Genomic DNA, 16,738 nt, shown 5'->3' with positions numbered 1-16,738 from the left:
TATGCTTAAAAAAAGAAATCATTATTTACTTTTTGTAGTCAATCCCATCTTTGCTTCTCTCTATATAAATCCCCATCTGCTCTGATAGCCTTGTAAGTTCATCCTTTGTATCATCAACAATAAACCCAAAATCAAAAATCAAATCTTTCTCTCCCTCCTTCGGTTCTTCGTCTCTGACAAAAATGGATGTTTACGAGAGTTGTTTCGTATCTGAAACTCCACCAAGTGAAGAAGAGATGGATGTAAGGAAAGGTCCGTGGACAGAAGAAGAGGACTTGACGCTCAAGGCGTTTGTCAATATTCATGGTGAAGGTCGATGGAATTCAGTTGCTCGGTTATCAGGTTTGAAAAGAACCGGCAAGAGCTGCAGATTAAGATGGCTCAACTATTTGAGACCCCAAGTGAGACGTGGGAACATCAGTCTCCAGGAGCAGCTATTGATCCTTCAACTCCATTCTCGATGGGGAAACAGGTCTTTACTTTGATTCCCACTTTTTGGTTTTGATTCGAATTCATTAAATGAATGCTTTTAGCTGACTTACTGTCTGGTTCTGAAGATGGTCGAAAATCGCACAACATTTGCCTGGGAGGACAGACAACGAGATAAAGAACTATTGGAGAACGAGAGTCCAGAAACAGGCAAAGCAGCTTAAATGTGACGTCAACAGCAAACAATTCAGGGACACCATGCGTTACGTTTGGATTCCACGTTTAATTGAACGAATCTGTGCTTCATCCGAATCCCCCTCCGGTCAACAACCCTCGGCCGCCGCCTACTCGGATCATATCAGCAACATGAACACCAATCAAATCACCTGTGGATCAGTCCAAGTCGACTCGAGTGTTATGACGGAGTTGTCAGGCACTTCGTCGGACTCCCAGGATGCTCAAGTCTCCTCCGTTTCGAACTTGACAGAATGTTACGACGCACCCCACGTTTGGAACTACCCGAACAGTTTTCAAATCGGGTCGGGTTTAAGCTCGGAAATTTTAGAGGGCACATGGAATATAGATGGTGGAGAGTCGATGGAGAGCATGTGGAATGAAGAGAATATTTGGTTCCTAAGACAGCAGCTTTATGAGGATGATTTCAATTAGCTTACTTTACCTATCAAGTTTTATATTTTAAACATTTTGGGCATTCTTTGTTATCAAATATAAGAGTATCTCTAACAGTACAAGATCTATAGACTTTTGGAATGTCAATGTTCCAGGTTGATAGAGATGTATAACTACACTGTATATCTCTGAAAAATATACCAATTCGGTTCCCGGACAACATCCATTTTACGTCAACAAGTGTATCTTTGCGGTGAAATTGATTTTACTATTTTCATCCAACTTTTTAACAAATATATTATTCAAGCGGATTATTTATTTGGTCCAATAGGCCATTTTCAACATTATTTTGCATTCTACTATATTTGTTACAATGTAAGGTAAACTCGTCACTCCTACATAGCGAGTTTGTTCGTATATTATTTTTTAATTGACTCAGGTCTATAGACCCCGTAGGACCAAATTTTTTAATATATTTCTCAGAACTCGTCATGTCGATGTGATAAGTTTCATTAAAATATATTAAATAATATTTTTAAAATTAAAATAATATTTATTAATTAAAAATTCTAATTGTTTTAAAAAATGGAACTCGACATATGGGCGTTATGAGTTCCTTTTGAATTTCAAATTTATAGTGCTTACTTGAATGTTGGAAAAACAGGGTAGAATATTTTTAAATTCCATCGAAACTCGTCATGTGGGAGTGACGAGTCCCAACAATCATATTTTTTTATTAATAGGAGGAGTTGATGATGTTTGTATAAGAAGTAAGAAAAGTTTTTAGAATCAAATCATGAATAAGTGGGAACAATTTGGGTATGATTTAGCAAACGTTGTTTACAGGTTTTACGACTCCGACTGGGACGATTCAAATTCAAGCTACTCTTCAGATAAGGAGTGGGTAAAGCAGACAATGATGTCGATAGTTGAGGAAAATAAGAATAAGAAAACTACATAAGAGAATAAGAAGATGATGAAAATCGAGAAGAAGAAGTATGCAGACTTACCAATCCAACGTAGCAAACGACTTGTAGAGTGGGATGAAAAGAATAAAAATAATAATATGAAATTTAAGGGGGAAAAATGATGAAAGACAAATATGATTACTTATCAAATAGACGTAGTAAACGAATTGTATAGAGGGCTGAAAAAAATTAAAATAAGATATAAAAAATGTTGATTTTTATAGTTTAAATATATGTATGAATTTATCTTTGCTAATTAAGTAATTATTGTATTGAGTAAAGTTATTTATGAATAGTTTGTAATTATATATGAACTAAAGTGTAAGTTCAAAATAAGGATGTTGAAAAAATATAAACACACAAAAAAGTACAGTTTGGAAAATATGAACGCATTTAAAAAAGGTACAACTAAAAAATGAACTAAACACATAAAGGTTTTATCATCTAGATCGATATTTAGGAAGATGCAGACAATATTTTCTATTGCGGCCTTCACCTCTACAATGGTCACCAAGCTTAGGTAGACCTTGCTCTCTTTGAGGATCATCCATTCACTATGAATTTGACTAGATTTAGGTCAACCCTTCAACTTCTTACGCAACTCTGAATTTGATAACCATTCTTCAGAAATAGTTGGTGTAGGCCAATAACATCGTTTGAGAGATTTTTAAACTCACAACTGTATATATTACACATAGTGTGTAGGCTATAACAATCGTCAACATAAGAATATGGATCAACATTAACGTGTAGACATGCAACGACAACATGAGCTCGTGGGAATCTAAAAGCTTGAAATCGACCTTAATCACATCATCTTCTATTTAGATTACTGGTGTATGTGGCAGAATTGTCTTTCTCATGTGGTTGAACAAGTGCTTAGATAATGTAATTAGAATCAAGTCTGGAAAAATTATGAATAAATATTGATGTTGTATATGTTTGATTTTTTGCATTGCCTTCTCCAAATCTGGAGGTTAATTTCTTCCATAGTTGATCATGGCATCTATTTTTGAACTTTTGTTTGCCCAAACTTTATCTAACTTGAAGTAAGTCTTCCTAATAATACTTGGTATCGAAAGATGTAGAGTCCCTTTAAGCATTAAGTTTATACATTCAACAAAGTTGATTGTTATATGGTTGCAATGTCAACCTCATCATATGCTTATGAGCATCTTTCCCTAAGGATTTCAGTTGTGAAGTTATAAACATCTTCTCTATATCTTCTCAAATTTTCTAGTTGTGCACGAAAGTGTGGTTGTAGTAAAACATACCCTAAAAAAATTATATTTAAGAATACAAAATAAAGAACATAAATGAATCATAAATAATTAATAAAAAATAATGTATTTCTTACCCATGTTGATAATCACCTGTTTGATCTTTTTGTTTTTAAACCTCTTCATAGCATTAGAGGAAATATGACCTATACAATATGTCATATATGCATGGGGAGGCCTCAATCTATTTCCTGGTCAAAAAATTGTCACTAACAGACCATTTGAATGGTCTGATATGATATAAACTCCATCTTGAGTGACAACATGGAAACACAAATATGGGAGAAAATTATAACTTTCCTTTCATTAATTTCTATCAATGGCGAAGGCAATGAAAAAATGTTTTTGTCACATCTTGTGCAACATATATCATCAGGACGTATTTGTATACCTCATACAGTAAAATCTTATCGACTTGAATTATTAGTTTGTAAATTTAGAGCTCTTCAATAGATGACTTGAAATCCCAAAACAAGCCACTAAAACTCTCTTTCCAGGGATAACTTCTCCGTGAAGCATGATCACAGGAAAATTATATGATATTATAATGGTTTTAGGTTTGAAAATTTTCATTCCTTGCAGCAAAAGTGGTAGCTAATTATATAATTGATCCCAATCACCATACAACAATTTCATTGTTTTCTTTTTAGCCATCTACAACTTATAAGACGGAATATAACTAAATGCATTCTGGATGGATACCACTAACAATGAAATGAGTATCCTTAGATTTTTTTCGATCAAAAGTTTAACATATGAGCATATGATATTTGAATATAAATGTTTGTGGTCTTGTGTCAACGAGCTATAAGAGTGTAACCAAAGGTTCTCGTTAACCACCTACTCTATATCCGAGAGAGTCACAGCAGCTAATGATTTTCGTCAAATATCTGATGAGGTTTATGGAGCCCGAACAGCAGTGACGCTATAAAGAGGAATTTTTTGATAAGGATTTTTGTTTTGAACAAAGGTTCAATCTATCTTCAATCGAAGATTTACAGCAAGTTGAGTACATCACATACATCAATACCACACTCCTTTTGGAGAAATTTTATGAGCATCTAGGGAACATCACTTAGGAGCTAGTATGGGTATTTTACAGCAACTTCACTGACGAAAAGAAACTAATGGTTTTTGTTTTAGAAAAGTTAGTTCATTGGTGGACGATGTTGGATATATGAAATGCAAAACTACACCGTTAGCACTGACTGGAAATATAAACAGTAATTAAGAAGAACAAATTCTTAAACCGTGTCGTGGTAAGAACCACTGCCTTAGAAATGAATTCGCCTCGATGTGTGTAATCGCTGCAGTAGGCGGACCGTCCCCCGAGGTTAACATGGTCGCTCCAAATTCCGTACACCCGAAACCGGAGTGGACTGCTGGTGGTATTGTACTTCTGATCGGAAAGCACTCAGAGAGAACTTTAGAAAACACTTTGTAAGTGAATTGTGAATGTTTTTGAATGAGTTGAGAAGCTGAATATAGCTCTCTATTTATAGGCTAAAAATAGGGTTAAAATCGTCTATAAAATTTCAGGATTAAATCTCTTATTTGTAACAGCTGAAACGTCTAGATGAACCTGACTCAGAAATAGTCCAGGTTCATTGTATCATTATTCAGCTGTTATAACTCCCGAAATTATATCATGTAACCCCTGGAATTAAATCAAATAACTCCTGTAACTCCTGATATTAACAGCTTGTCTCCTCTGTACAAAGCTGTAAATCAGTCCAGGTACATCTTAATGTTTTTGATTTAATTTAGGAATAAACTGTTTAATTTCTGATAACAAATAATTCAGTTGTTATTATTTGAAATTCAAACAGTCCTCAGCGCATAAATATCAGTTGATATCTTTTACATTTTCCTTTGTTTCTTTCAAAGAGAAATTCCTCAAGAATTTTCTCTAAAAAGATAGTATCCGCGCGGACGTGTCGAAGACACGTATTACCACGACCACGACCACAACCACGACCACGAGCCGAGTCGTGCCGAGCCGAGCCGTGCCGAGCCGAGCCGAGACGAGACGGAAGGACGGCGGCGGCGGTGCGCGAGAGCCCCCTTGTTCTCTATCACTCAACAAGGAAGTGGAATGTCAAGCCTTAATACCATTCCCAATAGTGTTTCCAACACTATGGGATTGAGCATTACCAACATTCCCCCACTAATGCGAAAGAAATCTTCTGAAACTCGAAAACAAGCTTTCCAGAAGAGCAATAGCGAGATTAGTTGCTTAAGCACTAGTGAACATATCTGGAACTAGTACATAGTGATGATGAGCAATCCTTCTCTTAGATAAGTGAAACTAGTCTGGAACTTTCTAAGATCAGGGTAAACTCATAACACACAACTAACCCCTTCATCCACCTGAGTCCTCGATGTGTAAGATATATATACAAAAGTATATATTTGGCCATCTTACCTCAGGATTCTAGTAAGTGTGCTAGAAAAATGGCCCAACATTTTTCATAGAAGCGGCTAACCCTTCTCACTTACATAGGTATTTCATCAAGTTTATCTCCACATAAACCACCCTTTAAAAAGGGATATGAAATAATTAAGAGCTTTTATAATAGCTCAACCTCACAAAGGGTATGGTGACTTTTTTCAAGTTCATTATAAATGAACCACCCAAACTCTGGGCTAAGAAGTCATTAAGAATAAATATTCAACCTCATTTCGGTAAATTCAATAAGTCCTTCTCACTAGAACCATCCAAATACTTGGATTTGAATTTATTAAGAGTTTAACAAACTCAACCTTTCTGTCGGTAAGTTCATCATTTCCTACCCACTCACTCTGGGTTATGAACTTATTAAGAATAGATATTCGGCCAAAATGGGTAAATTCATCAAGTCTTTCTCACTAAGACCACCCAAAGCCTGGGCTATGAATTTATTAAGAGCAATTAAGCTCATCCTGGGCATGCACATTATTCATCATAGGGATAGGCAGTAGGAATGTGCACTATGAGTCTTTCCATGGTTTCGTTTGACCACATGGAACTTAGATAACTAAGTTGGGTATCCACCATGAATTCCTCAACCAATGGGCTTTAGACCTATCCCTCTCGACGAATCTAGGACCAGCTTCCGACTTAACCCTTTGGTAAGTGGATCAGCTAGGTTCCTTTCCGACTTCACATACTCTAAAGAGAGCACTCCATTCTTTATCAAGTGTCTAATCGATTCATGTCTTATGCGAATATGTCTTTTCTTACCATTGTAAGCTTGGTTCTTAGCCACACATATCGCAGCTTGTGAATCACACAACAATGAAACTGGAGGAGTCGGTCTTCCCCACAACGGAATATCTGCTAACAAGTTTCTGAGCCACTCGGCTTCTTGCCCAGCTTGGTCAAGAGCTATAAACTCTGACTCCATGGTAGAACGAGCAATACAAGTCTGCTTTGATGATTTCCACGAGATTGCTGCTCCACCCAAAGTAAAAACATACCTGCTCATAGAGCTTACCTCATCATTATCAGAAACCCAGTTGGCATCACAATATCCTTCCAGTACCGCAGGAAAGCGAACAAACTCAAGTTTCCAATCCACAGTACCCTTAAGATACTTCAGTAAGCGTTTAAGTGCAATCCAGTGCTCACCACTCGGATTATGAGTATATGTACTTAGTCTACTCACAGCATAAGCAATATCAGGCCGAGTATAGTTCATTAAGAACATTAAGCTTCCGATTAATTTAGCATATTCAGTTTGGGAAACACTACTTCCTTTATTCTTAACTAGATGTATGCTAGGGAGTTCGAACAGGGACGACATCAAAACTGTCAAATTTCTTTAGCACTTTCTCTATATAATGTGCTTGACATAAAGAAAATCCCTTCTCAGTTTTGGTAACTTTGACTCCTAAGATTACATCTACTTCTCCCAAATCTGTCATCTCAAACTTAGTAGACAAGAAATTTTTAACTTTGTTAATGGACTTAATGTTAGAACTGAAAATCAACATGTCATCAACATAAAGGCTTATGATAACACATTCAGTTTCAAACATCTTCGAATAAACACAAGCATCCGAACCATTCACAACAAAACCAAAACTAAGAATAGTTTTATGAAATTTCTCATACCACTGTTTAGGAGCTTGCTTAAGTCCATAGAGTGAATTTTTGAGTCTACAGACTTTGCCTTCCATACCAGGTGCCTCAAAACCTAGTGGCTGCTCCATGTAATCTCCTCATCTCCCCATTCAAGAAAGCAGTCTTAACATCCATTTGATGTACCTGCAACTTATGAATAGAGGCTAGTGCAAATAATGCACGAATCGTTGAGATTTTTATAACGGGAGAGTATGTATCAAAGTAGTCTAAACCAAACCTTTGAGTGAACCCTTTGACGACTAACCTTGCCTTGTACCGCTAAATCGAACCATCTGACCTTAGTTTCTTCCGGAAGACCCATTTGTTGGAGATTGGTTTGAATCCCTTAGGCAGGTCAACTAATTCCCAAGTATGATTAGACATTATCGATTCTAGTTCATCATTAACAGCGCTTTTCCAAAAACTAGCATCGATAGATCTTAGCTTCTTCAAAAGTTTTAGGATCCTCATCTAATAAAATTTGAGCTATAGGATCTGACATGAAGTCTAAATCATTTATCTCATAAATAAAGGAAGTAATAAAGTCTGGTCCAAAAGAGTTTCAACTCTTTGCCTTTTACTTCTTCTAGGCTCAAAATCAATTTGTTCAGAAGACCTAGCAGGATTACTAGAAGAAGTTGATGGAATATATTCTATTTGTGTTTCAATATTTATTCTCGGTTCCTTTAAAGGAAAAGTATTTTCAAATAAAACAACATCTCTTGACTCACAAATAGAATAATCTTGTAAAAGCATGAATCTGTATGCAACACTATTCGTAGCATACCCTATAAACACTGCATCAACGGTTTTAGGTCCGATGGTGGACTTCTTAAAGTCTAGCAAGCCCACTTTAGCCAGACACCCCCACACTTTCAGGTATTGTAAATTAGGAGCGTATCCTTTCCACAATTCATATGGAGTAGAATTTAATTTCTTATGAGGAACTCGGTTCAAGATATGAGTTGCCGATAGAATGGCCTCCCCCCACATGTTATCAGATAACCCATAACTTATTAGTAAAGAATTCATCATCTCTTTTAAAGTTCTATTTTTCCTTTCTGCTATACCATTCTGTTGAGGAAAATAGGGGGCTGATGTTTCATGAATTATGCCATTCTTTTCACAAATATCTTTTAAGAAATTAGATCCATATTCACCACATCTATCAGATCTAACCCGTTTGATTCTCTTATCTAACTGATTTTCAACTTCTGCCTTATAAATAAGAAAGAAGTTTTCAGCTTCATCTTTAGTTCTTAAGAGATAACTTTTGTATATCTTGAATATCATCTACAAAAGTTATGTATTGTTTTCCTCCTTTACTTTCAGTTTTCTAAAATCTGCTAGATCAGTATGAATGAGTTCTAACAGTTCAGTCTTTCTATTAGAACAGTCTTAAAGTGAGGTTAGTATGCTTAGCTTCTACACAAATCTCACATTTGTTAAAGCTAGTTGTGTCTAGTTTAGGCAGACTATTCATATTCATTAATTTCTTTAAAGCATGAATATTCACGTGTCCTAATCTAGCATGCCACATATCAATGGATTCAACAATATAAGCAGAAGTGGTAGCTTTATTTTCATTAAATTGAGTTTCTATGACAAATAAACCATTGCTTAAAAACCCTTTCCCCACATAATCACCATTTCGGGAAAGTACAAGTTTATCTGCCTCAAAAACTAACTTAATGCCTGCCTTATTCAGAAGCCCACCACTTATCTGATTTCTACGTAAGGCAGGTACATACATAACATTATTTAAAGCCAGAGTTTTACCAGAAGTCAGCTTGAGTAAAACCTTGCCTTTGCCTAGCACTTCAGAGCTGCTAGAGTTCCCTATGTACACACGTTCACCAGTGTTCCCATCCTCGAACTCGGTGAAAAACTCCTTCCTTGCGCAGAAACGCTTCGAAGCGCCAATGTCAACTACCCATTCTGAACTGTTCTCCACCAGATTAACTTCTGAGACTACCGCAGCAATGATCTCATCATCTTCTTCTACAACGTGCATCTGTGGCTTGTTGTCATTCTGGCGATCTGAATGGTGTTGGCATTGGTAAGCTTTGTGGCCGGGTAAACCGCAGACATAACACTTGAACGTCTTTCCTTCCGGTTTGGCCTTTCCTGACTTCTTGAAGTTGGTAGCCTTCTGTGGTTTTGTCTTCTTGTCTTGATTCCCACGTTTCATGATCTTCTTAAATTTAGACTCAACCAAGTTAGCTCTAAAAGATAAATTACTCATAGAATTAGTAAGCTTATCTTTTAAACAGTTGGCTTCTTCAATCTTCATATGGCCCACAAGTTCTTCAAGCGAAATGTCTCTCTTCTTATGCTTAAGAGAGTTGCGGTAGTCAGACCAGGACTTGGGCAGCTTCTCAATGAGTACATTGGCTTGCAGCACCTCACACATTTGCATCCCTTCAGCGATGATGTCAGCGACTAAGTTCTCATAGTCATGGACTTGATCCATTATTGGCTTGTCGTCTGTCATCTGGAATTTGAGCCATTCGCCGACAACGTACTTCTTGATCCCCGCATCATCCGCACCATACTTCTTGTCGAGAGTGTCCCATATTGACTTGGCACTCCTTTCTCTAAGGAACATATCAAATAGTTTATTTGACATGTGGCTGAGCAGATGTCCTCGCACCGTCTTGTTGTCCTTCTCGTATTTCTCGTAGGTAGCGAGAGCGGCGGCGGTAGTTGCTAAGGCATCATCATTGAGGACCGCATCCGCATCATTACCGGCAGCTGGGGTTGACGGCATGGTAGGTGGTGGCTTGAGCAACACGTAGTCAAGATCAAGTTGCTCGAAGAATATCATAATTCTTTGGGACCACCTTCTATAGTTCTTTCCATCAAATTCATCGAGCTTGGAAAGATCGGGAATGAGTTTACTCAAAGGTGTCGACATGATTGCAGTTTATGGAATTCGTTTCTAAATTGTTGAATATATGAACTACAAAACTACACCGTTAGCACTGACTGGAAATATAAACAGTAATTAAGAAGAACAAATTCTTAAACCGTGTCGTGGTAAGAACCACTGCTTTAGAAACGAATTCGCCCCGATGTGTGTAATCGCTGCAGTAGGCGGACCGTCCCCCGAGGTTAACACAGTCGCTCCGAATTCCGTACACCTGAAACCGGAGTGGACTGCTGGTGGTATTGTACTTCTGATCGGAAAGCACTCAGAGAGAACTTTAGAAAACACTTTGTAAGTGAATTGTGAATGTTTTTGAATGAGTTGAGAAGCTGAATATAGCTCTCTATTTATAGGCTAGAAATAGGGTTAAAATCGTCTATAAAATTTCAGGATTAAATCTCTTATTTGTAACAGCTGAAACGTCTAGATGAACCTGACTCAGAAATAGTCCAGGTTCATTGTATCATTATTCAGCTGTTATAACTCCCGAAATTATATCATGTAACCCCTGGAATTAAATCAAATAACTCCTGTAACTCCTGATATTAACAGCTTGTCTCCTTTGTACAAAGCTGTAAATCAGTCCAGGTACATCTTAACGTTTCTGATTTAATTTGGGAATAAACTGTTTAATTTCTGATAACAAATAATTCAGCTGTTATTATTTGAAATTCAAACAGTCCTCAGCAGCCTATAAATATCAGTTGATATCTTTCACATTTTCCATTTATTTCTTTCAAAGAGAAATTCCTCAAGAATTTTCTCTAAAAAGATAGTATCCGCGCAGACGTGTCGAAGACACGTATTACCACGACCACGACCTCGACCTCGACCTCGACCTCGACCTCGAGCCGAGCCGTACCGAGCCGAGACGAGACGAGACGGACGGACAACGACGGCGGTGCGCGAGAGCCCCCCTTGTTCTCTATCACTCAACAAGGAAGTGGAATGTCAAGCCTTAAATACCATTCCCAATAGTGTTTCCAACACTATGTGGGATTGAGCATTACCAACAGACGAAGCCAATAAACTCATTGTTAGGTATTGCAGATGCTACCTATGAGCATACAATATTCGTCAACAAAATGACCAATGATGATTTGGCACAAGTTGACATTAATGTTTGTGTACCTGGAAAATCTTGGGATATATTGCAGACGGAAGTATACACAATGAAAAGGTTGCATCTTAACAAACCAACAAGGGCATGGTTTACTTTTCTCTGAACCCGTTTGAGGCCTACTATGCATTCCTCTTCGTTTACTGAAGATAAAATATTATTGCTATACTTTATTTTGGTTGGATGATATATTGATGTTAATAAAATCATCTCGACTAAACTTTTTTTCATCCAGTCAGAAAACTTTGGGATACTTATTTTTTCCTTCACTAATCACTTCATTGTGCCAACAAGCACAAGTGCCAACATTGTCTTCTAATCAGGTTTATACCAACCGAACTCCTATTAGACTAGGTTCGATCAAAGGATCAGACTCTGAACAATATGAAGAGGAGACATTCAATGGACCTATTGTTGATGGTTCCCAAGAATCAATACCACCAACAAATCCTATTATGATGGAATTACAAATTGCCATGGCATCAATGACAGGCAAGAAATATAACATTTTGTTAATGTTGAGTTATGTGCTATAGAACCATCTAAAATACACAATGCCCAGGTGCAATATTGGAAATATGCCAATGATCGTGAAAAAGTAATTCAACAAATTATCAGCAAGCAATTCAAGAAGATAGATGTTCAATTCCCTACTTTCTCGATATTGGTTCTAAATGACTTAGCCCCATCAGCAAAGATGGATACTGCAACAAGCTATACTAGCCATGAGGGGGAACATGAGGACAATGCTGAAGAGAATGATGCAGTAATAGAGGACGAGGGTGAAGATAATGTTTTTTTATAAGAATGATGAGGAAGAAGAGGATAGCGTGACTAATTCGGTGGCATCGACTGAAGTCCTTGTTGTCAACTCTGAGGACGTCAACAAAGAGAAAGTTGTCAGCCACCAAGACAAGACAAGTATAGAAGAGCAAGTTGCTCAAGAATTATTGGAATTAAATGCTAATGCGGTGATGAAGGATGTTGTAGCATTAGAACCGAGAGATTGTGATGCTGCCAAGATTATTAGTAGTGTCATTGTAGAAATTGTTGTATTAGCAGACAACAACCTGCCCAAACACTCTATCATTGAACTCATTGGCGACGCTAATGAAACAAGGGAGGAGCCCAATGTTAAAACCCATGCACTTAAATTGAAGGATGTTACAACAACAACTGCTACTCTCAATCCTGATGTTGTTGTAGCCAAGGCTACGACAATGTCGACAATCCAAACGAGAAAGAGTTCTTCAAAAGTCAAGGTCACTGCAAAACGAGTCCACCCAAGCACCATCAGCCCAAGAAAAACCCACTCAAGCCAACTTAAGGGAGTTTTGTTTTCCCTTTCTAATTATATTTTTTTTATATTAGCATGCATCGAGGATAATGCAACCTTTAGGTTTGGGGTTGTTGTTTGTTAAATTTTTATTTTATTGTTTGGTTGTGTTTTGTTAAGGAGAATTCACGTTTAGTATTGTTTGCATATTTTGTTTTGAGCGTATAGGAAATGCATTTATGATACTGCAAGATTATTATTAAATTGAAGTCGGTTATGTTTCAAATACGACAGTCTATGGGGAAATATAGTGGGTCATTTACTAAAGATCCGCGCGCACATCTTCGAGCATTCATGGAAGTCTATGACTCATTTTTTCAACAAGGAGTTCCTAAAGAAGCACTAAATCTAAGGTTTTTTTCTTACTGACTATGCGATAAAGCTAGAGCTTGGTTTATATCGTTGCCACCTAGTGTTATAGCATCCTGGAACAAGATAGCACAAAAATTTATATTGTGATTAAACCCACCTAACATGAAGGCCAAACTTTGGAACGACCTCACTTTCTTTAAATAGTTAGAAGATGAGAGCTTGTACGAGGCATGAGAAAGATTTAAGGACTTGCTGCGAAAATGTCCAATGCACAGATTCCCATATTAGACACAAATAGAAATGTTTTACAATGGGTTGAACATATACACTATGATGTTGGTTGATACTTCGGCAAATAGGGAATTATTAGATAAAACTTACAATTAAGCCTATGATATTCTAGAGAGAATATCAACCAATGACTACCAATATCCCAATACGAGGAACATGTTTGGCAAACATAATGTTGCAGTAATGGATTCAGATGTTTTCAATACTATGACCTCTCAAATCTCAACATTGATGAAAATGGTAAAACAAAAATACAAAAGCCAGAGGAATCTATGAGGTAAAAGCTACCTTTAGTGTTTCTTGTATTTATTATGGAGATAATCACAATTATGAAGAATGCCTTCAAAACCCCAAGTCTATTTTTAATGTGAGAAATAACAAAAGGAATTATAATTCCTATGGAAACACTTACAATGCCAACTTTCAAAACTATCCCAATCTGTCTTGGAGGAGCCAAAATGTTGCAAACCCTCAACAACAACATTATAATCAACCCTATTAGTACACTCAGTAACAAATGATACCACAGCCTCAAGTACAACATCAGGCTACACAGCCGCAGTAAAGGTAAAACTATCAAGGTCAATCTTTAACACAAACTACCAGTCTATCATATCTTGAAGCCTTAATGAATGAGTGCATGACAAGTAAATCAGTATTATTAAGGGCTTTAGACAGTCAAGTTGGCCAAATGGAGAATATCTTGAGTAATAAACTACAAGGAGTGTTGCCCTATAACACTGAAAAATCCAAAGCATCAAAGGAAAGCTCAATGCAATGAGCATTGTGAGGCCATTACTACTCGAAGTGGCCTCCATATTGGGAAACCTATTGAAGATCCCAAGAAGAATAATGAATGGGATACAAAGAATTACAAGGTCAAGAGCATGAAAGTTGATCTTGAAACACCCATTGTTAATGCTACTGCAAGGGAACCAGGACAATGTAGTAAACCTAAACCATTAACAGTAGAAATGCTTACCACACTGCCTAATACTACTTCATCCTCAATGCCACAATAACTGCAACTAAATATTCCTCCACCATTTCCTCAACGCTTTAAAAAGACAAAGAATGATAAAAAATTGAAGGCATTCATATATTTACTTTGACAATTGACAATCAACATTATGTTGATTGTAGCATTAGAACAAAATTCGAACTACATCAAGTCCATGTAAGAAGTTCTTTCCAAAAAGAGAAGGCTTGGAGAATTTGAAACTGTTGCTCTTACCGAGAGATGTAGTGATATGGCCACAAGTCGATTACCACCTAAGCTTAAAGATCTAGGGAGTTTCACTATTCCTTACGTTATTTGTGATCAATTTGTAGGAAAAGCTTAATGTCACTTAGGTGATAGCATTAATCTAATGTCATTGTCAATTTTTATGAAGTTTGCAAATAGAGTGCTTCCTTCACCATTATATAATCAATTTATTTATCTCTTATATTTTCACCATGATGGAAGCCTAGTCCATTCTCCAGGGAGTGCACTAGTAGCATTGGAGTAGTCGTGTAATAGTGGTGGCTAAATAGGGTTCATTTTTTTCGTGTTTTGAACTTGAAAAATGGGGGAAATTTTTTGTTATGTTGAATGTTTAATTTTACTGTTTTAATGGGTATCGAACATAAGGTGTTCGATTAAATGCTTGGATGATTATTTTTATTTTTAAACTATGTTCTATGAGTTACATTTATATATAATGTTTTATTAGAGATAATAACATCTTATGGTATGTGTTTTAATTATTTTTAGAGATAAAAAAATTAAGTTTACATTCTGGCTTTGCCCCAACATAGGCGTTTTACGAGAGTAAACAAATTCTTATAGAGATATAGGATGCCTATGTTATGCTTTGTTAATTATGAACCTATGAATTTTTAATAAGAGTTAGAAACAAATAGGTTCAAAGTTAATTATTGCATAACTCATGAAATATAGTGCTACAACATGATCATCTTGCTAGCAGCTAAGTAGGACAGCATCTTAGGTTTATCAGTCTAAAAGCTCCATTGTTTACTATAGCATTCCCCTGCTTTTATAATATTGACATTCCTATTTTACTTTCTGTTTGTTAATCGCCAACTCCATCTTTTCTTTTCACTTTAACTCTACTGTAATCAATTTTTCTCCCAGTGGGATTCGACATCTGTAACAACCTTATTACCACTTTATTACTTGTATGACAGTGTATGCTTGCACTTTTGCTATAACATTTACTTAGCACCAAAAATCTTTCACCATCTTCTTCGACAGAGAAATTTGACTCTTCGACTTGATGGAAAAAAATTCAAACAAGATTGGAGCTAATAAAAATTCAACAATATCTTCACTATATTTTAGGTTTCCCACCTCTGCAGTTCCACAAAATTCATCAATGGGCTATCAAAACAATGATTTTACATTTCGAAAAATAATTGACACATACATTACCAATTCAGTGAATAACATTGACCTATTCCACTTCAAATACTAAATCGGGAGATGCATCTAATAATATAGAAGTCAAACTTTAGGGCTGAGCAACAAAACTGAAAAACATAACCGAACTGGACTATTCAGTTATGTTTGGATCATGTTTTTCAATTTACGGTTAGATTTTGGTTCGGTTTAAAAATAAATAAGCAATTCGGTTCAGTTTTGGTTTTCTATATGGAAACCGTTTGAACCAAATTAAAGAGAATTACAAAAATAGAAGAAAATAAATATCCAAAGCACATTCATTTTGATTTTATTATAGAAAATTTAAATAAATAAATATTAAAACCAATAATATTTTTTCTATAAATTTAATTTTATATATTTGCACTCAATTTAAGCTTTAAATTTGTTTTTTAGAGGTTGAGTTTGAAAATTAGTGAACAGTCAAAAACCACTTAATCGAATCGAACTAAACTGAACCAAAAACTTTGATTTTACGCCATTCGGTTTCGATTTTGGTTTCCATTTTTAAAAACTCACAAAATGCTTAGTGAAAAATTGAACTGAACCAAATACACCCCTACTAAACTTCAAGAACTGAGACTATTTGTATATAGAAGGAAGCAAGAGAAAGAATGAAGGATTGAAGAACTGAACTTAACATCTGACGAGTTAACTGACTATAAAGATTAAGATATGTGGGGTGAATACTTAATGCTTCTAATGTAATGTAATGTAATGTAATGTAATGTAATGTAATGTAGGAGTTAATGCTTGTAATGCGTGTTTAAATCAAATAGATTAGCATTATGAAGTTGATAAATAAAACATAATATAAACATAGTAAATAAACACCATAGTCAAAATTTGACAAATAATACCCAACTTGATGTCATGAATTCATTCTTTGATTCTC

At 36.1% G+C, this 16,738-nt stretch overlaps 1 protein-coding gene and 1 non-coding gene across 3 annotated transcripts; one reads left to right on the top strand and one right to left on the bottom strand.

The window, feature by feature from the left end:
* Window positions 1-103: 103 nt before the first annotated feature.
* Window positions 104-16,051, top strand: LOC120183002 (transcription factor MYB78-like). Of its 2 annotated transcripts, XR_005521900.1 has the most exons (4): window positions 104-472; window positions 558-1,147; window positions 12,794-12,797; window positions 16,040-16,051. XR_005521900.1 is itself a non-coding variant. In XM_039187807.1 (2 exons), exons 1-2 carry the CDS (start codon window positions 183-185, stop codon window positions 1,096-1,098), a joined length of 831 nt encoding a protein of 276 aa, XP_039043738.1. In that variant the 5' UTR covers window positions 104-182; the 3' UTR covers window positions 1,099-1,198. The 2 variants fall into 2 exon arrangements, 1 of the variants encoding a protein (XP_039043738.1); XM_039187807.1 differs by lacking the exons at window positions 12,794-12,797; window positions 16,040-16,051 and having other exon boundaries at window positions 558-1,198.
* On the bottom strand, window positions 13,281-13,387 carry LOC120183170. Its single transcript, XR_005521921.1, has one exon. It is a non-coding gene; the product is annotated as a small nucleolar RNA R71 (small nucleolar RNA).
* Window positions 16,052-16,738: the final 687 nt, after the last annotated feature.

Source organism: Hibiscus syriacus, unplaced genomic scaffold (genome assembly GCF_006381635.1).
Source record: "Hibiscus syriacus cultivar Baekdansim isolate YM2019G1 unplaced genomic scaffold, ASM638163v2 tig00112738_pilon, whole genome shotgun sequence".
Classification (NCBI taxonomy): Eukaryota; Viridiplantae; Streptophyta; class Magnoliopsida; order Malvales; family Malvaceae; genus Hibiscus; species Hibiscus syriacus.
Note: the sequence above shows the minus strand (reverse complement) of the source record. Positions and strands in the feature narration are given on the sequence as shown.